Source organism: Chinchilla lanigera, unplaced genomic scaffold (assembly GCF_000276665.1).
Source record: "Chinchilla lanigera isolate Chin_1 unplaced genomic scaffold, ChiLan1.0 scaffold00068, whole genome shotgun sequence".
Lineage (NCBI taxonomy): Eukaryota > Metazoa > Chordata > Mammalia > Rodentia > Chinchillidae > Chinchilla > Chinchilla lanigera.
The window spans coordinates 6,791,640-6,816,737 of NW_004955469.1; the positions used below are offsets into that span (position 1 = coordinate 6,791,640).

The 25,098-nt window shown below is 36.3% G+C and overlaps 1 protein-coding gene across 5 annotated transcripts in view; it reads left to right on the forward strand.

The window, feature by feature from the left end:
* Ncoa1 (nuclear receptor coactivator 1) overlaps positions 1–25,098 on the forward strand; it is a 215,808-nt gene that overhangs the window by 114,860 nt on the left and 75,850 nt on the right. For all 5 annotated transcript variants that reach the window (XM_005400388.2, XM_005400389.2, XM_013522653.1 and 2 more), the window contains 4 exons: positions 3,165–3,270; positions 11,335–11,501; positions 14,240–14,337; positions 19,899–20,076. In XM_005400388.2, coding sequence (XP_005400445.1) covers positions 3,182–3,270; positions 11,335–11,501; positions 14,240–14,337; positions 19,899–20,076 — 532 coding nt within the window. In that variant the 5' untranslated portion in view covers positions 3,165–3,181. The remainder of the gene's footprint in view (positions 1–3,164; positions 3,271–11,334; positions 11,502–14,239; positions 14,338–19,898; positions 20,077–25,098) is intronic.

Here is a 25,098-nt window from a genome sequence, read left to right on the forward strand (position 1 = left end):
TATTTCTGTTAATCTTCAGTAATATATCACTTAGCTGATTGTTCTTATTTTGGGTTTGGATTTCAGAACAGATGCTAACAAGACCATACTTAGGTCTCCACTTTTTTTTTTCCTCTCAGTACTGGGAACTGAATCCAGGGCCTTCTCACTGAGTTATATCCTCAGCCCTTTTTTACTTTGTATTTTGAGACAGGGTCTCGTTAAGTTGCCCAGCCTAGACTCAAACTTGCTCTCCTTCTGCCTCAGCCTCCTAGAGAGCTGCGAGCTGGCATACACCACTGTGCATATATTTTTAAGGCCTTACACTCTATAACCTTCGTTATCCAACTCACCCCATCCACTACTCTCTCATTCCTCAGTCTAGCCACACACTCACCTCTTTCACATTTCTCTTACTCTACCTTAAGGTTGTTTTGCTTTCCCATGCCAGGACCACCCTCCCTCATATAGCATTCTCATGGCTCTCCCTCATCTCCTTCAAGTTTCTCTCACATCTCATTTTTTCAGGGAGGCCTTTCCTAACTGCCTTCTAGCAACCCCATTACTGAACACACCTGAACCTCCATGTTTTGCCTTACTTTTCTCCATAGCACTTCCACCTTCTAATATACTTGATAATTTAGCTTTTTAAAATCACTTCTCTTTCCCGTAAGATCAGGTATATAATTTACTTTTTAATTTCATTTATTGTTTGTTTCTCTTACAGTAGAGTAAAACTCCGTGACAGTGGTGGCAAATCTATGGCACGCATACTGCAATGGGCTGTCTATATCATTGAAAACTCTAAAAGATTCACCATCACTGCCTATGAGGATGGTGATTTTGTAAATTTTATTCACAGCTGTATCCCCAAGAACAGGGGTTGGCGTATGGTAGGAGTTCAATAAATATTGCAAACTTCAATGAGCCATTCCCCAAACTAAGGTCAATGTAAAGTGTTTTTTTGCCTACTATTTACCTTTTCTGGGAACATGGGATATTACCAAGAATTCTATTTTTGAAGTCTTTTGAGATTGAAACTAAAAGTAACATTTATATTCAGATCATATATCACACAATTTGTTAAAGTATATATGTACTATATAATATGTGACATATATAATGTATAAACACTTTCTTGGACAGGCATTTAGCCACTGATTCATCAGATTCTATAATAGATTCACCCAAGAGCTGGTGCAAACTTTCGTATATTATGTTAAGGAAGTTAGATATCCTTGGGGGTAATGAGCATTTAGTGAAGGATTGACATGATTAGTCATGTATTTGGTAGCCTATTCTGGTGGTTCTGCAGTAGAGGGGTGTAAGGCAAACAAGACTGGAAAGAGGGAAACCATTTGGGAAACTATTTTCGTAGTCCAGTAAGAGATGATGAGGATATGAACGCACCATCTTGGTAAAGGAGAAGGTGGGAAATGAATGTATTTAGGAAATAAAAATTAACAAATCCTGGTGTTTGCTTGTGGGGGGGTAATATGAGAAGAGGCCTGAATGACTCATGGCACAACGGAGGCAAAAACTATCTGAGGAGGAAGTACATTTAAAGAAAGGTTAGGCATTTTGCCCAAGGACAGCTAGGCACATTAGTGGTTAAGCTAAGACTTGAGCAAGGTTTTTCTGCTGCAAAAGCCCATACTTTTATCTGCCATGCTTCAGTAGGGGGATCCAATTGATTATCTATTAAGAAGAAAGTGATGTCTTGAAAATGACATCTGATCAGAAGTGTTTTTGCTGCTGTTTATAGGGGAGATTATTGAGAAGCAAGATGAAGGAATATTGTATTAAGAATGTTTAGTTCCAGACTAGGATCATAACAATCTGAGACTGAAGAGGGAAAATCTAAAATACCTTGTTAGAGAGGAATTGGCAGGACATGGATACCAATTAGAAGTGAGAAGTAAAAGAGAAAGAATTAAAAAAATAATTGCAAGATTGCAGTCCTAGGTGCTGGAAATTTTTATAAGCAACTCTTCTAAAATGGAGGAATTTGAAATGTGCCTTTCTAGTTACATGACATAGTTTCATGATTAAAATTTTGGGATCATTTGTACAATGAGAAGAATCAAAGTCTTTGGTCTTCAGAGAAGGGCCTGAAACAGAGTGGGCTTTAGGGTTACAGAAAGGATTATAAATGAGTATTTATAGATGCTGATGCTTTCATTACAGTTGTAATAAAAATATAATAACTAAAACCATGTGAGATAATACACATTTCCAGCATGACAGCTAACATACTGGGCTAGGGCTGTTTAATAACCAGAATTTAAAGAAAGGCTAAAAGTTTCCCCTTTTAACAGGAGTTTGCCTTTCTTTTATGAGGGTGGATGGAGTAAGAGAATGTAGGTGTGTAGTTTGGCCCTAATAAAACCTAAAAGGCAATGATGACTGCAAGGGCAGGGATGGTTCTGAGTTTTCTTAGGGATCATAAGGGAAGTGGCTAATGAGAGACAAATCAGACAGGGTCTTTAAGTGCAGTCACTAACTGGCACAACAGGTGAGAGACCTGGCTGGCATGCAGGGAGAATGACTTTGTGTTCTGGCATCTATACCAAGATCCTAACATAGACTAAACATTTGATCTTTGTAGCCTAACTACATAAACACAAGGTTGGGAGTATGGAACTCAAAAGCGGAAAGTACTAAAGTACCTTCAAGTTCTAAATCTAATTTATTATTTTAATTGTATAGATATATAGATATAATTTAATTTCTATCACTATAAGGTACTAAACCTTGTAGGGAAAGTTGTTTTATGTCCTTTTGCAAAGGAGGGTCTGAGTAAAAAATCTAAAAATAATTTCTGTGATTCTCATTGTGTACTCAGTCTTTATATATACAGGTAAAATTATTTTTTTCTCTTTGTAAAAACAAAAATCTTTTTTAATTCTACCAACATTTTCATCTGAATTTATCACAATAATTTCATAAGGGATTTAATTTTGTTTTATAGATTTAGGAAACAGAAATATAGGAAGTAAGTAGCTGATGACCCTTGTAGTTTTATATAGATGCTTTTGTTACAGTTATAATCCTCTTTTTATTGACAGACCACAATGTTTAGAAATTTTGGCTATATTTAGAAACATGAGGAGGGGAATTCCCTGTCCCTTATTTGGTTGAAAATGCTATAAGGTAGATTTTTTACTCTTACCCTTCCTTTTTAGGTGTGAAGTTTTTCAACATGAGTGGCCTCGGGGACAGTTCATCTGATCCTGCTAACCCAGACTCACATAAGAGAAAAGGATCGCCATGTGACACACTGGCATCAAGGTAGGAACACTTTTCTGAATCTGTTTTTGGCAGAGCTTCCTTACTATTTTTCACTGCCACTTTGGAGCTTTTGATTCATCTTCTCCAAGTTTAGTGGCCTTCCTAGAGTCCCACGTACTTCCACATTCTTTTCCTTCTCCTAGGTCTGTGTACATGCTTTTCCAGCTTGCTGCTTCTCCATTTCCTGTAATTAATACTTAGGCATCTGCTTAGTCATTACTTCCTTTAAGGGAACATTTTCTTCCTTCTGTAACACTAAGGTCAAATCTTTCTTACTTGTATAGATGTCTTGCATATAGTCATGGCTCTGACCCATAATTGCAGGTTTTTACTAGTTTATGTGATTGTTTCATGAATAGTCCAGCTTACTATCTAGTAAGGTAACTTCTTTGTTCTTGCTCATCATTGATTAACTAGTTCATAGCACAATGTATGGCTTATATGTTGTGAGGACACAGTACCTATTTGTCACATGATTAAATCTCTTGAATATTTTTAAATGCTATCTTGGGAACTAAGAATACATTATTATATCAGGAATATTAAAAATGATTATTTGTGAAATTATTTGGTGTATTTGGTGTGTTGTGAGGAACGTGACCATCTGAAAGAGGCTAAAAGAAACTAACTGCTGCCAGATAAGGTGGTGCACACCTGTAATCCCAGCACTTGGAGGCTAAGGCAGGAGGGTTACAGGTTTGAAGCCAGCCCAGTCTACATAGTGAGTTGAAGGTCAGCCTTAACTGAATTACATAGCAAGACCCTTTTTTTTAAAAAAAGAAACAAACAAACAAACAAACTTACTGCTAAGGAGACTCTAACTTAAATACAAATAAGTGAAACTATTGTCTTTTGTATTTAATTTTTGAGGAAATGGTTTAATATATAAAAGAATAGTGTCAAATCTCAGTCAGATTAAAAAATCAGTTCCCACCTGTCAAGTGAGGAGTAGAGATTTTACTGCATTTGTGTTTTAGTGTCTAGAACAAGTTTCCTCAAACTCCACACTGTTGACATTTTGAACCAGATAATTCTTTGTTGTAGTGGATTGTCCTGTATATTATAGGATATTGTTTTAGTAAACTTTCTGTCTCCAGGACAAAATACCTTACACTTTCCCTTTAGAGAGAGAGAGGTTAATTTCTGCTCATAGTTGCAGAAATTGCAGTCCATAGTTAAGTGGCTGCTCTGCAGAAATATCACGGCAGAAAGGCATGGCATAGAAAAGCTGCTTAATTTGTGGCATCCAGGAAGCAAAGAGTAGGAGAAAGCCGGAGAGAAAGGCCCTATCTTCTAATAGCCCATTTGGCTATGAATTCATCACTGTATTAGCACACTGATGAGGTACTTGCAGCTTCACAATCCAGTCACCTCTCTAGGAGTTTCTTAATCCAGTCAAGTTGACAATCAAAATTAATCAGTACAGATATTTAGCAGTACCCTTGTTTCTACATACTAAATGCCAACAATAGCTTAGTTATGATAACAAAAAATGCCTTCAGACATTGTCAAATGTATCTCGGGGGCAGGGAAAGCAAAATCAGCCCTAGTTAATAATTCCTGATCATCACTGAGAGGAAAGCTGCAGAGGCTCTGCTGTCATTGGTTACTGCTTTCCAACATGAAAGAAAAGAAGAGGCTTCATGGGAGAATGCCAGAGCTGAGGCTAGAAAAAGAAAGTGACAGTTCCTCTTAATCAGCTCAGAAAATGGGCGTAGAGACAATAATCTAAGGACCTACAAGTAAGTGTCTAGATACTAGGAAGAAGGGTTATACTAAGATACATCACATATGTGTGTTATCTGAGTTAACACTTGTGTATGTATAAAGTCAATTGTTCTTAAAGAAAAGCATAAGAACAAATAAACTGTTATCTTTTACATTTAATTTTTTATTTAAGGACATTTTAAAAATATCAGTTATGAATCAATTCTATATCAATAGAAGACTAAGAAACCATATATATTCACCATTTATAATTAACACTTTTATGTTGTTAGTATCTTGTCCATGCTTTTCATATTTGCATAATCTTGGTTTGAAGTTTACATTGTCTGCAAACAGAATAGCTACACCTGCTTTTTTCTGGATTTGCATAACCTTATTTAAATAAAATACCTACTTCTATTTCTTTTTACTAGTGCCTATGATCTAATTTTATACACACACCTATCTGTGAGCAGTATAGAATGTTTATTAAATTAACATAAATTGTATGCTATTTTTTCTATAATTTTTCAACATGGATTTTTTTTTTTTTTTTTTGGCTGTTTGGCTTTTTCAGACAGTCTCCCTGTGCAGTTCAGGCTGGCCTTGAACTCACTTTGTAGCCCAGGCTGGCTTCAAACTCACAGTAATCCTCTTGTGTCAGTTTCCAGAGTGCTGAGATTATAGGCATGCACCATAATACCCAGCCCAACATGAATCTTGCGATTTGAATGTACATATATTTATTCAGTCCTAGCAGCTCATCTTTTACTTATACTAGTACTTATTTACAGTACATAATGATTTTATCCGTTGTAGGGAGTTGGTACATGTACATAACCTAGTAGCTCTTGATTAGTATTGCATTATATGAATATGCCACGTTTCAAACAATCCATTTCCCTATAAGTAGACATTCCCAAGAGATAAACTGCTAGAAATTTTTGCTCTCATAGTCAGCACTGCAGCAAACATCTCCATACATACTGTACCTGCTGTTTTACACTTAAGAGTTTCTTTAGGGTCTGTGTACATTTTTATGTTAACTAGGTAATTACCACACTGGTCTTCAAATGACAAGTCTTGAAGTTTCTCTTTTCCCACATTCTTATTAACACTATTTTTTTCTCATTTTAACATTTTGCCAAGTTAGGGATGCGGTTATAGTTTTAAGCACATTTCCCTGGTAGTTAGGTAATTTGATTCTCTTTGTTTTGTACTACCCATTCCTCTGTGAATTTCTTGGTTGTATTTTTGTTACCAAATTTTTTCTGGTTGTTTCACCTTTTTTTTTTCTCTCTCTTTTGGAAGAGTTATTTTAAGGTCTTTTGTTTCAATTACTAACCTCTTTTTTAATATTACATGTAAAAAGGTCTTCTCCCAACCTTTTAACTGTGACATTTGTGGGCATAAAGAACCTTATGTATGCTGAGCCTGGTGGCACACTCTTGTGATCCCAGCATTCTGGAGGCTGAGGCAGGAGGACGGCCACAAGTATGAGGCCAGCCTGAGCTACATAGGAAGCTCAAGGCCAGCCTGAACTATATAGTAGGACTCTCTGTCAAAAAAATTAAAAACCTTAAGTCTTCATGTGTCAAACTTTTGGGGGGTCTTAATTAAGAATTTTCCTTTATTTTAAAGTCTTAAATGTATTTTTATATATATTCTTCTACTATACTTGGAGGATTTTAATTAATTGAATTTATTTTTCTGTATGGATAACACAGGGATACAAATTCCAGTCAGTAGTTCTGATACTGTTCTTCTCTACTGTTGTATTGTTACATTTATCATAAATAGGAATCTGATTCTGAGCTTTCTTTTGAAAATTACTTTTATATGTATCTGATAGGTCAAATCCCTCTTCCTTGTTATTTTTCAAAATTACTTTCCCCATTCTTGGTTCTTTACCCTTCCATAAAGATTTGAGAATAAGTCCCCCCACCCTAGTACTGGAGATGCAAAGCAGAACTCCCACACTGAGCTGTATCCCAGCCTCACCCTCTTCTTTAAATTTTTGAGACATAGTCTCACTAAATTGCCCATGTTGGATTCCAACTTGCCTTCCTTCTGCCTCCCCCTCCCAGAGAAATGGGATTATAGGTGCTTAGAATCCCATACCTGGCTTAGAATCCAAAACTGTTTTACTTGGATTTTGATTAGACTTTTGTTTACTTTTATAGATTAAATTCATAAAATTGACATTTTAATGTTCTAGGTTCTAGAAAATTCTTATTTATGAATATAAAACTTTTAATTTATTCAGGTCTTTCTGTTCTTCAGTATTTTGCACCTTGTCCAGCCCATCTTTGATTAGATATACTCCTATGTACCATAGAATTGTTATCACATTTACCAATGGTATCATTTTGTCTGTGGGCTTTTCTAATTGGTAGTTGTTTATGTATACAAATGCTAATGATTTCTGGATATTGGTCTCACATCAGTCCATTGCACTGAACTTTCTTATTTGTTTTAATGATTTACCTGTTGATTCCCTTTGATTCATGTGTATGCAGAACATCATTACACAATTGGTATAATCTTTCTGTGTTTTACATATCTTTGAGATAATTATCTTCTTGTTTGCTTTAAAAATATTTTGAAAGCAATGACTCTATTTCAGGTTTGTATTTATGGGCTTCAGTTTGATTCCTCCCCGCTTTGTGGTACCTAGGATTTAACCCAGGAACTTTGTACTAAACTACATACCCAGTTTTTTCTCCTTTTTTTTTGGTGGTTTCCAAGTTGCCTAGGCTGAGCTGTAACTTGAGATCCTTCTGCCTCAGCCTCACAGAGTGCTGAGAGTAGAGAATGCGTCACCATGTCCAGCTATCTGGGCTTCAGTTTTAGTAAAGTGGCATCTTTGATATAGAGAACAAAACTTTTACTGTTTTGAAACTGAGTGAGTTTGTACATTAATAGCAACCTTACAGTGTTTCTTCTGGTTTTATTATCGCTCTCCTAGGCAGAATGTGAACTCATTATACAACACGTCTATTAGCCAACGCTGTGTAGAGAGACCTAAACTGGAGAGTTTTTCAGTTACTGTTTGATGGAGTGAAATATCTTGTATCTCTCTCCAGTTACCATTTTTCCATTCCCATATTGTTCTCAGAGAATGAGAATTAAAATTCCAATTATAAAATGGTGGTTGGAAATGCTTTATATTTATGTAACATTTCCAGTTCAACTCAAGGAGTACTTTTTCAGTGCCAGCTCTTCAGCCAGCACCATCTGTGTGGTGTTTTAAGGATATAGGTGAAGTGTGAGACTTTCCATTGTCTTGAAAATAAGTAAGTGTAATTAAAGTTATAATAGATAACATTTATAAAGCAAATAGTATATGCAAGTACTCTGCAAATCATTCTACATATGCTCATAAAACTCCAAGAGGTAATTAATGTCATTATCTCAGTTTTATAGATGAAGGGATTGAAGCATAGAGAGGTTAAGTTGCTCCTGACTTATCTGGGTCAGTGGCTGGTCAGTGATAACAAATGTGAGCCCGTGCTTTTAGACAGCATTCCACACTCTACAGTTGTGGTATGCAAGATCCCTTATGACATATCTTATTACTTTTCTAGTTGCTGAGACAATCAATATACACAACACCCAAAGTTAAAAGAGGAAAGGTTTATTTAGTCCACAGTTTGTAGAGGTTTCAATTCATAGCTGGCTGACTCCAAGGGTAGCTGGCAGAGGGCCTTTGAGGAGGAGGCAGCCAGAAGGCAGTAAGCAGCAAGTGATAAGCAACTAAGAGCAACTTCTTTTTGTCCCTTCTATCTTATCCAGGCTACCTGCCCTTAAGGTGGGGAACACTCACACCCAGAATGGGGCACCCTTAATCTTACCCAGAACTATGCCAAACCAGTCAGTGGACTAATTTAGTAATCATACATCCTTAATCCTAGCATCACACACCCTAGATCCAGCCATCTCTGAAAAAACCCTGGCTGTGACCACATGAGGCCTTAAGGGGGAACACATAGACACAAGTCATAACATAGTGATTCAGACTTCATCTCTTACCCTTGTTTCTTCCATAGGTTAGCCATATTAATGTACTTAATATGGTCTTTAACTTCATGGTTTCATTCTCACTTTATATCTTTGGAAAAGCTGGTTTTTTTCTTTGAGAACACCAATGTCCCTGCCATTAAGTTTACACGTCTCATTACATAACTATGAATGTTGTTACTATGTCCTTAGCTATTCACATACCATTATAAGTATGCATATCACATACCATTTATAAGTATTACAAGTAATCTGGAGATAAAGTATAGGGAAGGATTTCCTCAGGTAATATACAAATGATATGCCACTTTAAATAACGATTTTGAGCATTCTTAGCTGTGGTGTCCATAGTGAGGGATGACTGTATTCCCATGAGAAGATGGCTCAGTAGACTGTTAACTAGCATATTTGCTGTATAAATGGTAATAAAGGGTTTAATAAGTGGAGATGTGTAACTAGTCTAAAGAAATAAAGGAAGCTTTTTAAGGTAGACTTTTTTGCCATCTCCACCTCTCCTTTAGTTTTTTGTGTTTCTTTGTTTTTTTTGTTTTGTTTTTTGGTACTGGGAATCAAACTCAGGATCTTGTGCTTGCCAGGCAGGCAAGCTATATCCCCAGCCCTCTCCTTTAGTTTTGACTTTTTGAATATATCTGCTATCATCTCCTCTACATGCTTGTTAGTTACTTCATTTCATGGTGATTTTTTGCCAATTCTCAATCGCAAGTCGTTTTATAAACACTTCACCATTTCACTACATGTAACTTTCAGATCCCTCTGTCTCCTTTTTACAGTGAGACACTTGTTTATTCTACAGTGACTTCAAGCATTTCAGCACCACACAGAACTTATTGGCAAAAACATATTTAGGAGTTCCACCAAGTGAATCAATATTCTTTTGAAATTTAGACCCATAGATTCAGGCAGAATCTACTAAATATATTTTGTATCATTAGGTTCTCTAAGGTAAAATCCATATCCTCAAACACTATCAGGTGTGGAGCTAAAACATGGTGAAAATGTACAGGTTTCATTTAATTTATACCTTGCTTTCAATGCCTTCGTTCATATTCTTGCTCTGAAAGTTGTAAGATACAATCTTACTAACCAAAATGGTAATAATTCTTCAATAATGAAAAATCTTTAAAGACAGAGTACATGATTATTATAGTGTTAAAATTTGATTTTGTTTGGGGATAGTTATCATTTTGAAGTGTTTTTTATTATGTAGGTAAATAGAGTAGTTGACGTGGTTCCTTTCAACTCATTGAGTTGTTATGTAAATGCTATTGCTTTTAAAGTCTTTTCAAAATTAGTCCTAAGAAAAGTAAATGGTATCTTAATTATGCCAATTATGAGCTTTCAGCAACTGATATTTTCCTCTTCTCACCTCTTTTTTCTACTGCCTTTGTGTGTAGAATGTTTTTAAGTGCTGCTTATAAAACAAAGAGCTAGTTGTGATCCGTCTTTCAAAGTAATCACTTTAGTTTTTGTAAGTGCTATACAAAGCACATTTCCTGATGACTTGCCTAATAAATGAGGGGTAAAGACGAGGCAGGAAAAAGAACAATAATATTTCAGTACATTCAGTATGATTTTTTTTAAAGTGCTAGCTGTTGTTCTTTATAACTTTAAGATAAGTTTTTTATATTGTTTACTTTGTTGATAAGAGCTTTAGTTTTTCTTTTTTTGAACAAAGCTGTATACTAAACACATTTTTCTATATACTTTTGCCTCACATTCCTTTTTTGGGGGCTACTAAGAATCGAACTCAGGACCTCACATTTGCCAGGCAAGCACTGTGCTACTGAACTAAATCCCTGGCCTGCTCTCATTACCTTTTTAAAGTATTATTTTTGAATAGGTATTTTTATGAGGACTAACTAATGATCTAATCAGAATAAGAATCAAGAATTTATCAGATTTCTAGTCATAACTCATTTGAACTGTAGCATAGCCTACCCTGTTTAATTTGTAACAAAGTTATTTGAAAATAGATAAATGTTTTTCTATTTCAAGGAGTTACTAAAATGTAAAGTAGTTCCAAGTACAACTGGTAGGTTTACTATCTGGTTCCTTTTAATATCTAGTAATCATTTGCTATTTGAATATATTTAAGGTATATACATCACTGGCGAAACATATCTCTTACAGCACTTGTTCACTTGATGCATTTCCACCAGAACTGTTTTCTGCACTTTGGTATTTTGTAGTGTCTGTTCTTTAGATGTGAATTTAATTGGTTTTTAAGTCTGCTAAACATGTAAGCATTAAATACTTGAGCAGAGAAGGAAATAAGGTGATATAATGGACACTAAGTGGATTTTCTTTGTGTAACAGCACTGAAAAAAGGCGCAGGGAACAAGAAAATAAATACTTAGAAGAGCTAGCTGAGTTACTGTCTGCCAACATCAGTGACATTGACAGCCTGAGTGTAAAACCAGACAAATGCAAGATTTTGAAGAAAACAGTCGATCAGATACAGCTAATGAAGAGAATGGAACAAGGTAAAAAATGGCTGTGTTCTTGTTATTAAGATACTTACGTGTGACTCTACTCTTATTATGAAGGAATTGCATTAACTCCTTATAATTTTATTGAAGAAATATTTTTGTTTAGATGGTGTTTATTTTATTGAGGCTGACAACCTTATTATAACAAAGTGGTTTACTAAACTAACTTGAAAACTTGTTGCCTGGGGAGGTTATGGAACTGTGTCATAGGGGATTTAGACAGGGACAGAAATAGTAAGATAGGACCTGAATCCCAAGATAAAGCTGAAGAACAGTAAGAATAGTTCCCATGAAGGGAAATTATTTCTCCCTGCTGGAGGAAACTTGCCTGTAACTGGAGTCTGGGTGGGGGAAACAGTTTCCTCTGAAAAAAACCTGGTATATTTTTAAGATTTATATTTATACTACCCATACTTACTGGGAACCCCACACCCCCAAACTCAAAGGGAAAGCACTTTGAAGAACACTCTTACCACCCACCCCATGGAAGTGCCATAGAAAAATGCTTCTGAAGGAAATTTTACACTAAAACCGTACAAAACAGGAGGAAATAATATATGATGAGTGATAGTATATCAGATAACCAACAGGAGGAACAGACTCAAAAGAACTTTATGAAAAGACTTTAGGCAAATACACTTAAAATGGTTAAAGTTTTATAATTTGAAGATTTTAGAATCTGGAAAACATAGCCTAGTGACTACTTAATTAGCAGGTAGGAGAAATCAAACTGGAGGCCAGCAAACATCAGGAACCTGCCTGATACACCTGAAGCTAAAGATGGCGGGATTTCTCTGAGGAAACTGAGAGCTGCCCCAAGGAGAAGGCATGTGGGATGACCCTCAAAGGAAAACGTGGGCTTCTTACCCTGCTCCCACTACTCATACTACTGCCAGTCAGCATTTTAGTGCCTCTCTTTTAATATCAACAAAACCCTGGATATTTCTGGAAATCCTATCGTATAAAAGAGAACAAACCAAGCAAACAGAAAAGGAGACAGAGAAAGCAGAGGCAATGCAGGGAACAAAAGAAAACTTTAACATCAAAGCGTCCATCAGAGACATAAGGAAGATATTTTTTCCATGAAAATAATAACTTTTGAAACAGGGTATCTGAGAAAATCTTTACTTCTTTTCCTTATTTCTCTTTCCTCCTCATCCTCTCTTCCCTAATGCTCAGTCTCAGGTATTTGCACTCACTTTCCTCTGTTTGCAGTGCTCTTCCCTAGATATCCATACACCAGGCAAAGTCCCTTGTCCTTTTTACGTCTTTCTGAAAATGTCTTCTCCATAAAATTGTTCCTAATTACCCTGTTTAAAGTCTTTTTTAAAAGGGAAACAAATCCCTCTATACCTTTCTTGATTCATTTTCCCCACAGTACTTTTTACATCTGACATGTAAAATTATTTGAAATAAATTTCTCAGGGTATAATTGGACATGCCTATAACCTTAGTTATTTAGAAAGCTGAGGCAGGAAGATCACCAATTTTAGGCCAGCCTAGGCAACTTAGCAAGACCCTGTCTGAAAAATAAAGAGCTGAGGATGGTAGCTAGTGTTCCAGGAATTTTTAAAATCAGGAGAGTTTTGTGATAAACTACAGACAAAACATTAGAAAAGAAATGTAGATGATAGCACACATTGGCTCATTAAGTGTGGATTGCTGTAAAAGCTGTTTGTGTATATTGAGAGAATGACAAGAGGGGAAATGTGTGTGTAGCAGATGATACAAGTAAGTTAAATACTTACTCTCATGATAGCATGACAATAGATATGTGTACCAAGGGCAAAAACATGAGCAGACCTCAGCAAATAATTATGTTACTAAGAAGTATGAGGTTAATCAGAGTGTCAGGCCAATATAGCAAGACACCCGAAATGCAATGGCGTCAACAAGACAGTCTAAGTAGGTGGCAGGGATTCAGACTCTTTCCATACTGTGTGCCCCGCCATCCAGAGGATATTGCCATTATCCATGCTGGTCAACAAGGCTCATCTGTCCAAGTCCTAGCCGACAAGAGGGGACAGAAAAAAACGGGAAGCTGTGTCTCCTTCCTTTTACAGACAAGACTTAGAAATTACACATTGCCTCTCTTCACATACCTTAGGCCAGAAACTAATCACGTAACTATTCTTGTTTTAAGTTTTCTCTAAAATTTTATGAATTTTGATTTTTACATATACTAATGTAATCTACATGAAACTGATGGGTTTCATTTTAGAACTTGTTTAAAAAACAAGAACCTAGCTGTTCATAGTGGCAGGAGGATCACAAGTTTGATCTAGCCTAGGCAAATTAGCAACTTGACAAGATCCTGTCTCAAAATAAAAATAACAAAAGGGTGGGTTATGGGATTCCCATTCAGTACTCACGAGACTGAGGCAGGACGATCACAAGTCTAAGGCTAGCCTGGGACACATAGTAAGTTCAAGGCCAATCTGCACTACACAGTGAAAGTGTCTCAAAGCGGATGTAACTAGTGCAGTGGCCCTAGGTTCAATCCCCAGCACCAGCACCAAAAACCAAAAACACAAAAACCATGAATCTGTGTCTTTATAAAATTCCATTTACAGGGCCTGGGGATTTAGCTCAGCAGCAAAGCACCTGCCTGGCAAGCACAAGGTCGTGAGTTCGATTCCTGGTACCAGAAGAAAAACAAAACAAAACAAAAATTCCACTTACAGAAATGAGCTCTTTTTTGATACGTGATTTTTAAAGTTTCTTTATTACAGAGAAATCAACAACTGATGATGATGTACAGAAGTCAGACATCTCATCAAGTAGTCAAGGAGTGATAGAAAAAGAATCCTTGGGACCTCTTCTTTTGGAGGTAAGTGTCCTCATTGGATCAGAAATTAAAATGTTCTTGCCAATTTGGCTTTTTAAAATACTCTTTATGTCTTATATCCAGTTAGTAAATTATAAAACAAAGTGAAGTTTTCAGAGCTTTCTATAATTATTGTGAAAACTACTTGTTACAGTTTTAGAATTAAATGTGAAAAATGCACATGAGATATTTTCTTAAAGACTTTCTAAGTCATCAGATAGAAAACTAAAGCATACTATAAGGCGTTTTGTTTTGGGAATCGTTATAATTTGCTGGAAGAATAAAACATTAGAATTATTTAGGTAGCTAGTGCTGTCTATATATACTGTACAATTTCATGAGTAAAGTATGCCTCCCTATATAGGTTAGATATTGTCTCAGAATGTTTTCTGACTAAAAATTTTTAAATTGCTCATATATAAACATTCTAAGGGAATTGCTGTCAAACTTTGAAAAGGAAAGAACTTTTAAACTTGAATTATTTTGTAATCACTGTATAATTTTCACCCCTGCCTTCCTACCTGATTCTCAACACAGATATTTTGTTTCCAAGCAGGCTCATCACTTTAAATGCTTTCTCTCATATACATGTTTAAGAACGCCTATCTATATAAATACAAATATATACTCTTTCTGCTTAGAGGAAGGTGTTAGAGGAAATTTCTTCACATCTAAAAAAAGAGTAGGCCGGGCGTGGTAGTGCACACCTGTAATCCCAGCACTTGGGAGGCCGAGGCAGGAGTATTATTGCGAGTTCGAGGCCAGCCTAGACTACAAAGTGAGCTCAAGGCCAACCTGAACTGCATAGCGAGATGCTGTCTCAAAAAGACAAAAAAATTAAAAAATAAAGGAGTAGTACCACAGCATAAGCATTTCTGTTATCTCTAAACTCAATTTTACATAATTTACATAATGTAAATAAATACGAAATAAATTCTCTGCTCTTGTCCTTTAGGGCCCACCTTTCTGGTCATCCTCTTAGCGAACTTGTCCAGGTCTCTTTATTTTCTAAATCCTTTATATGTTGTGTCCTATTTCCATCACTTCAGCTTTTGTATTAACAGTGGTGATTTAGATCCTAGTTTCTCTGCATAGTCTTCATACTTCCCTCTACCCACGCCATAGCTAATGTAAGAAAATTTTGAAAATTCAATTCAAAATTCAGAACTTTCTCTTTTCAGTTCATTAAATATTTTTAACATAGTGTTATATATAAAGTCATTTAAACGGTGAAGAAGTATTAGATAGAGAAGTCCTTGAGATTCCCACGGTTCCTGTAGGAAAATAGTGATCATTTGGATGTTGGTCTCTCTGCATAGACATCAGAAACCACACGGATGCACATGGAGAGCACATGGAGCATCCAGACTGAATACCGTACACCTGGAAACAGACTAGTACTGCTGCTACTTTCATTTACATACACTGTACATTTGTTACTACTTCATCAGAAAAGTCCAAACACTTGCAAGTGAACAACAATGACAGGAAAACAGCCACTCAAAAGAAAATAGAAGACAAACTAAGGATATTTCTCAGCTGTTGACAGTTATTCCCCTAAAAACCCCTTTGAATCAAAGGAAAACACATTACACATGAATTAAATTTCATTAGTTATTTTCCAACATAAAAAGGATATCAAATTATAAATTCTAAAAACAGAATACAAATTTATTTAAGTTCTTGACCTCAAGGAGCTAAGCAGTTTATTTTTGAGCTATGAATGTATAAAATGGAGTCCTAAAAATAGATTTGACAATCTTGTGTCTTTTCTGCACCTTCTTGTCCCCCAGCCTTGTCCCCACTCACTTAAACTTTGTAGGGTCTAATCCCGAGCAGCTAGGTTGAAGGTATTAGAGGAAATTTCCTCACATCTAAAAAAAGGAGTGGTACCGTATGCTCAGACATGCTAGCTAAATGGATGCACACTGAGACCATACTCTTAAGTGAAATAAATCAGACGCACATGTAAATACTGCATTGTTTCTCTGGTGTGAGAAACCGAAAGTGTAAATAAGTATAAATAAAAAAGGAGTAGTATTAGAATTTATTTATTCAATTTATTTAATGAATACTTATTGTGTATCAGTTACTCAATAATCTCCATGGAATTATTATGAAAATTAAATTATATCATTTGTTAATAGCTTTTTTTAAGCAACACATTTGTTCACTATTATCTGCTATTTAAATTCAAAGACTTACCTTATTTGATCCTAACCTCTCTTATTTCCCACTCCCCCAAAGAAAAATTCAGTTTTAATTAATGAAGTCTCGCTAATTTGCATGTACATTCAAGCTTTTTCACCTTGCCTTATACCATTCTTTATATTTCTGTGTGGCTTTTGACTGTTCTTGACTACTCCCACCTCTTTTAAACTTCCTGTGGCCTCTTGAATAGTGCTATACTTTCTTTTTCTTAAGTTCCTCTTAGATGTTAGTATCCCCCAGGATTTTCACCTGGGCTCTTTTCCTTTTTTAATTCTGTGCATGTTTTCTGGGAAGGGAGGTTTTTTGCTTTGTTTCTGTTTTGTTTTTTTTGAGACAGGGTCTCACTCTGTAGTTCAGGCTGTTCTTAAACTCACTGCGTCCCCCAGGCTGGCTTCAAACTCATAGTGATCTTCCTGCCTCAGCCTCCCAAGTGCTGGGATTACAGGTGTGCAGCACCATGCCCAGCTAGAATTTCATTTTGAATTTCTGCTCTTCAAGGGAAGAATTCTCCCAATGGCCGATTAAGAATCTTGTAATACTTTATTTAATGGGGAAACGTAATTCCATGTAGAAATCATAGAGTATTCTTTAAAAGGGGAAAAGAAGATTGTAGTTTATAAAGAATAAACAGGAACCCCTAATGAAAGACCAAGATCCATCTATAGCCCAGATCTCTCTTCTGACTTTCTCATTTATTATATTATGCTATTTGCACATCTCCATTTGACTGTCGTACAGTCACTTCAAATGTAACATTCCTAAAACTAAATTTGTAATCCTTCTTTACTTCCTTCTAGTTGTAAAGGGAGATGAGGGGTAAAGGAAGAAGTGGAAAAGAAGGATTTCACCACCTTGTCTCCTTTCTCAGGGAAAGGCACTGCTCTACCAGAGCTTTAAAGTCACTAATTGAAGAAGTCGCTCCAGATGCTCAGTTGCCACAGCTGTAGAGGCCACCACGTGCTGTTTGTTCTGTCTCTGTCAAGTCTTCTGTTACTTCCATCGCCACTGCCTCATTTCTGGCTCTCACATGAACTGGAGTGTCACTGTAGCATTGCTGCCCAATCTCCTTCCTCCATTCTGCACATCGTGTCACCTCGAGAGGATCTTTTGAAAGGATCGTGTCACTCACCTGTTTAAACACATTGCTTTCAGGATAACCCCCATTGCCTTCAACTACATTTTTTTTTTTCATTTCTTTCTGTCTGTGTCTTATTTTTTTGTTTGTTTGTTTGCTTTTCCCTGAAACATAAAACAAAACAACCTTTCTACTGTTAAACATAACACAAATATGATAAGTACATACTTTTTTTTTAAATCCCTGAGCTTATTTCTCTGTCTTACTTGTCCTTTCTTTCCCTCACCCACCTTCTGTCTGCTTTATGTTTTTCAAGCCTCTGGTCAGGTATAGGAAACCTCACCCTAAGGATATATTTATCCCTTCCCAACTGTGTGTGTCTCTCTGTCCTTAACCTTTGTGAATACCTCTATTGTACTGTGTTGTAACTGTACAACTTGTCTTTGTCTCCCTCAGAGACTATAAAAATATAGAGAATTACGTGTTTGAATCCCAGAACTTTGTCCAGGGACTGACTCCTGGGCGGGAATCTCATTTAAATCCAGGGCCTTGAGAGAAGGCTTGGCTGTGTGAGCCCTCTGTGAGATGCAAGGTGGCCTCCTGAGAAGCAAGAGGAGCTCTCACATTGAGAACTCTGTACTAAGGGACCGTTACTTGTTTCCATCTGTGGGCAGTGTGCATACACCAGCCCTCAGGATGTGAAAAAAGAGCAGAATTTCTCCCCAGGAACACATGGGGAAGTTCATCACATGCACAACTTAGGAGGGAAATTTGTAGACAGGAACAAGTAAAAGCAGATTATATTATCAGACATACCTTTAGAAATAGAGATGTTTGTATATTCAGCGGAATAGTCTCAACCAATATTTCCTGAAATGTTACTAATATCTGGGATTTTGATAGATTACTGTTTTCTCATTTTCATATTTTATAATTTGTGTAAGTTGGAGCTGGGGTTATAACTCAGTGGCATAGTCCCTCCTAGCAAGTATGAGGCCCTGAGTTTGATTCCTGGTACCCACAAAAAATAAAATTTGTATAAGTTTATATTTCATTTATAATAACAGCAAAAAATTGAGGAAGTTAAATTTTAGTTTTACTGATGCTGTTGTTATCGAAGAATTTTGCTGTTGTTTTTGAGACAGGGCCTTGCTGTGTAACCCTTTAGAAGAATATTTAGAAGGTCTGTCTACTCTTCTTTAAAAATGTGAACCAGGTGCCCTGACACAAATCTGTAATCCTAGCATTCTGGGAGGCTGGTGCAGGAGGATCACAAATTCAAGCCCAGCCTGGGCAATTTAGCAAGACTCTGGCTAAAAAATAAAAAATAAAAAGTAAAGGCTGAGAACGTAGCTTAATGCAGTGTAGATTATGTGACAAATAGTCATGGCAACCACATGGAATAAAAAGAGCTTTGTTTCTTTTCTTTTTACTTTTTCTTGCTAAAGAAAAAAAGGACAATATTTTTAATGAAAACAAGGGGTGGTTAGTGCTTATTTTTAAAAATCTTAGCTAAATTGTTTGTGGAGTGATTTGGAGATATAATTTATTATTTGGCTTCGGCAGTACTCTGATGAACTGATGAACACTTAGGCCGATTCTGTGTCGTGGCTGTTGTGAATAAGGCTTCACTGCAGAGTGCTGATACTTCTTCCAGACACTACGTAATTTCATTTCTTCTTTCTTACCTGTACTTTTTAGGTTTTGTCTTTTTGACAATAGCCATTTCAACAGGTGTGAGGTGATATTTCTTTGTGGTTTTAATCTGAATTTCAATCTTAAGCATCCATCAATCAGCGAATGGGTAAAAACGATGTGGTAAACCAGGCATGGTAGCACCCATCTGTAACCTGAGCACTCAGGAGGCTGAGGCAGGAGAATCACTATGTATGTGAGGCCATTTTAGTTAGGGCTGTGGGTGTAGTTCAGTGGTACAGCACATGCTTAAAAAGAAAGTGGCAGAGCACTGTGAAAAAGTACATAGAGGAAAAATAAGTTCAGGAAATGTTTCAAAATTTAATAAATGTTTTGCTTTTTAAGATTTGTTTTTATTACTTATATACATTTTGGGGTATATACATAGTGCCTGAAACATCAGTGTACAGTCCATTGGAGATTCCTGGCATTGTCACAGAGTTTTCTCTTCAGCAGGTTTTCCCTTTTAACTTGATATATATATTTCTCATCTCTTTTTTAATAAAGGTATATATGTTTACTTTTTTAAAGTTTACTTTTTTAACCTCTCAATCTTTTTTTTTTTTTTTTTTTGGCTTTGCAGGCTTTGGATGGATTTTTCTTTGTTGTGAACTGTGAAGGGAGAATTGTATTTGTGTCAGAAAATGTGACCAGCTACTTGGGTTACAATCAGGAGGAACTGATGAATACCAGCGTCTACAGCATACTGCACGTGGGGGATCATGCAGAATTTGTCAAGAATCTGCTACCAAAATCACTAGGTAGAAAGAAATTCGTCTCTTAAAAGAATACTCTCTGTACCTTCTTCTTTTATTCTCTATGTGATATATGTGATGATTACATTTGTAGTACAAAATGACATATATTTAAAATATTTTGATTATAGATTCAGTTTCAGATATATCAAACAGCTGGTAAGAAGCATTCATAATCATCCTCTGTATTGTGACATGATTGGGTGACACCAGTGGGAGACAGGTACTTGTCTTACCACAGAAACTTCTGCTTAAACTTTGTTTTCCATTTTTATTATGTCCAGGAAAGAGACATAGATCCTCCCTACTACCTTGCTGGAAAGAAAAGAGAAAGGAGGAGAAAAGGAGGGAGTATGTTGCTCTATTATGCTCTTATTAATACTTTTGGAGTTCCAAAAATAATTAGGAGCCCAGCTAGAAGGATGGATGGGATCAGTATCCGGCTGTTACTCCATATTCATTAAGCCATATGCCTTGGAGCAGTATTGAGGCCTTTAGAGTTAGGGGGACTTTTATTAAATCTCTAAAAACATGCATGGACTAACAGCAGCCCTTTGCTTACTTCTAGAATTTTCAGACTCCTAGTCCTGCTTTTTAGCACGCTAGTTCCAGTTAGTCCTAGTGATTGGGTCCCTATGTCTCCATTTGAGTAGGTATTTTTTTAGTAGTCAGCATGTATTTTGTTGGCAAATAAGAAATTTTTCGTTATTTAATTTCAGGCTCCATTCCATTTCAGTATTTTTTGTACCTATTTTTTTCCCTTCTTTGTTCAGTGAGTTCTGAAATAAGACCAATTTATCACAGAGGTAAATGGATCACACATCAGTTTTTCACACAAATACTGTAGATAAAGTATTTGAGTAGTAGTTAGGAGGGTTCTAGGCATCACTTAGTATAGGAACTAAGACCAAGTTTTCAGGGAAGTTAGACTTCTGTTTTGTTTGAGACAAGATTTTGGCAGGGCATGGTGGCACACGCCTGTAATCCCAGCACTTGGGAAGCTGAGGCAGGAGGATCCTTTCGAGTTCAAAACCAGCCTGGGCTACAAAGTGAGCTCAAGGCCAGTCTGAACTGCATAGCAAGACCCTGTCTCAAAAAGACAAAAAAAAAAAGATTTTGCTGTGTAGTTAGGGCAACCTTGAACTTGTTAGGTAGTCCAGGCTGCCCTCAAATTCTCAATCCTGCCTCAGCCTCAGTGCTGGGGTTACGATTACATACCACCACACCCAGGGGAATCAAACAATGTAAGTGATGCCCCTGTAGACACTGCTTAGATTTTTTTCTCTGGCTCTGGGCTTAGAGTTTAAGGACTACTAACATGTAAGTTTAATGGAGCTTGCATTTTTAAAAAACTGCTTTTCTCATCTTAGGTAACAAAGTATGTGTTTGTGTTACCTTACACATTGTGCCTGGATGGGAGGAGAACAGAGTTACAGAAAACAATACTGAATGACTCATAATAGCTAATTCTTGAAAACAGCCTGTGTGTCCATCAATAGATGACTGGATTTTTTAAAAATGTGTATATAGGCAGTAGAATACTACTCAGCCATAGCAAATGATAAATCTGAACATCAATAGGAAAATGGATGCACCTGGAGCCCATACTTTTAAGTGAAATAAATCACACAGGAGCGTAAATACCATATGGTTTCTCATATGATAATTTAAAGAGCAAAATCAGAGATAGATCCTTTGTCAGTGGGAAGGAGATCTAGAGATGGAGGAAGAAGGGAGAAGTAGAGGAGGGCAAGGGGGAGTAAAAGGAATTAAGCTGTGTTACATACATATACCAACTCCCGCACAATGAATGTCATTATTATGTACAGCAAACATGTACTAACAATAAACATTAAAAAAGAAAAAGAGAACAAGGCCAAACAGTCTCCTGCCCCCTGAATAAGAGGCTTATTATTTGTGGGAAGACTGCAGAATTGCCCCTTCTTAGCATGATTACTGCAGCTCTCTGATTAGGATGTCCCTGGTCACTGTCTGGAGGTGAATGTGGAGCCAGCGTCACTTAATAGCTGCTGTATTGGCAATACTGCTCTACCCGCTGACAGGACGCAGTTCCCAGCTAGTCTGGCAGTTCATCGCTGCCTTGTCTGAGCAGCCTCCTCCACCATAGGGAGGGATGTGAGACTTCTGCTGCAAAGGCATCTTGCTCTCCTTCCCCCAAAGAATGAAAGATGGAAACATAACAAATAATATAATACTGTACCGTGCCTTTGCTGTCATACAATCAGCTAAACAAACAAAGATGAGGACACGCTCAGTAGTAGTAGAGCAGCAGGTCACCTAGTTTTACAACAGTGGTTGATCACCCCTTAGAAACCAACAAGATGGTCCCATCCAAAGGATAAAACCCAACAGCACTAACTGAGTTTTCCAGTACTACTCTCAAGCTACTGCTAAGTATTGAGGAGAAAAACATACGATAGTGCCTACATTTAAACCTCCACTACCAGAGCAATCAAATTACTAGCAAATCGGCGAAAGAAAGTGGAATTGTATGTATATTTAGCCTCCAGAAAAAAGTCAAGTTTCAGAAACTATCAAAAAAAATTTGAAGATTAAGATCCTATTTATATATACATTTACACTATATGCACATATCACATGATATAAAAGAGTGTATTCTTATTTTTCATTTACTATCAAGAATTTTTGAAGAAAAAAGAAGCCAAACTGTTCAAAAATTGCTTAATGATTTAGAAGATTTCAGGATACAAAATCTTAACGTTTTTTAGGAGTGATATTTTATGTATACAAAATAAAATCTCAACACTGAGAAATGAGTATAGTGACCTTGTCCAAATAACAAATGTGCACAGATGTTTTTATAATGTTATATTGTGAAAGATTAAGATGTTAACAAGTATTTGTGAAATTGTAGTAAATTGGATTTGAAAAAATTAAAAATAAGTTCTGTTTAATAGCAGCTGTGTCTCAAGTGATGCCAACACCACAGCAATTAGGAATACAAATATTCAATGTAAGCAGATGCGGGGATTCGCGTTCCTGTAGCACTCCTCGTGTGACCTTGGATAGGACACTGGGCTCCCTCTAGCCTCATCTTTCACTGGAAAGTTGAGGAATAAATAGTGCTTCACATGTACCCTAGCCAAATTCCCTTCAACATTTAGTTGTTATTATTACTACTATTATTGGCTTTATCTAAATATTTTTGAGCTTTTAATTTCATGGATGATAAATATATAATACTTGTGTCAAAATTACTTGCTGTTTTAGGTTATTCTTAGCTTAGACATTGATTTCAAGGAAGAACCATCTTGTCTTTTCATAATATGCTCCTTAGTCTGCTCTGTAGAAATTTATTGAGGCAGGTTTTTTTTTTTAACTGATCACAATCAGTAGAGAATTCAGTTCTCCGTCCTCCTTTCCACTGGTAAATTGTAATGCAGCACTACTTCTGTCTTCAAAAGGGGTTTATGTTACTTGTTTGGTAATATTTTATTTGTTGCATTTATCCTTTTAAAGAGAAGTTATGTGGTAAATAAAAGACAGCAATTGCATAAAGATTAGGTAAACTGCTTTCCAGCTGGATAATCTTAACTGCCCCCTACACACAAAACACTGAGTTTTGTCAGAGCTTTATACCTTCAGTCCAGATCTCTTGTTTCCATTCCACAGAGAACATAGAGCTTGTATTTGTGATGCTGTTATGTCTTTTCATGAAAATGTAGCTTAATACTTCGTGTTTAAAAGAAGATTTAGTTTTAAAAAGTTACAGACTCTATCGTGGTAAGTTAATTTAGATAATTTAAAAGAAATCTAATTAATATTATGCAATTCAAGGAAACTAGAAAGATTACCAAAAAATTTACTAACATATATTGGAGGGAGTCTGTATCTTTAGAAGTGATCTTACCATTAAATTTTGTTGTTGTTTGAAACAGGGTCTCATGTAGTTCAGACTGTCCTTGAACTGACTATATACCCTGGGCTGGTCTTGAACTCCCAGCAGTCCTCCTGAGTGCTGGGATTAAAGACTTGCACCACTATGCCTGACCTTGCCATTAATTATTGCCTTAAAATAATGAAAATTAACATGTAAATTGTCTCCAAAATTCCTGCTTTAGCTAAGGTGATCAGTTTTCAACTTTTTTTTTAAACTTCTCAAAAAATGTTCCTTACAGTTAGTGTAACAGGTTATGAATAGCCCTCTGTTCTCGTGGGTCCCTCTACTACTCTGACTCCTAGCTATTTCTCACCCCTTTTTGTTTTCTCCACTCTTTCTCTATTTTTTCCTTTTCCTTCCCCAATCCTGGAGGTTGAATCCAGCATCTCACACATGCTGGGCAAACTCTCTGTCACTGAGCTCCATCCTAGGCCCTCTACCTTCTTTTATACCTGAATTGAGTATAATTAGATACTTGGTTGAATTTCCTCTGGTAACACTCAGCAAATAGCTTTCTTTGAAGATACCTTCAGGGAGTTAAACTATCCCTTGTAACTGAACAGCCCAGGGTAAGTATCATTCAAACCAAGTATTAAAATCTTAAAATTTTTTTAAACTTGAAATTATTTTTAATCATGGGGTCCTATTTACTTCGATTGGAGAATTTTCCTAAGAATTAGAGAAGTTAATCAGTTAATTCAGTACTTGAGAACACTCTTTTAAAATGATGAAAACATTAATTTCTATCTAAATTTTACCCCTTCCCCATTTCTTCCACTCTTTAGCCTATATGTGCTAGAAAAATGGGAGGAGGAAAGGCCCCACCAGAAGTCCTAGATAAGTAAAGCGGACATGCATACAGAACGTCATTCGTAACCGTTCTCCCCATTGCTCCCTAACTGGAACAAAAACCTCATTTCTTCTTTGAAAAGAAGGGTAGTGTTTACAGGAACTCACGACTTAAAGTGATACTTCCTATAAAATCAGTGTTTTGATATTTGAATTATAGTATCCAAGGGTCTTGTGTTTTGTTGTAGAATTTCAGAGTGAAAATTTTAAAGTGTTTAGAAATAATGTAGTAAATTCTTTATTTTGAAGATGAAACA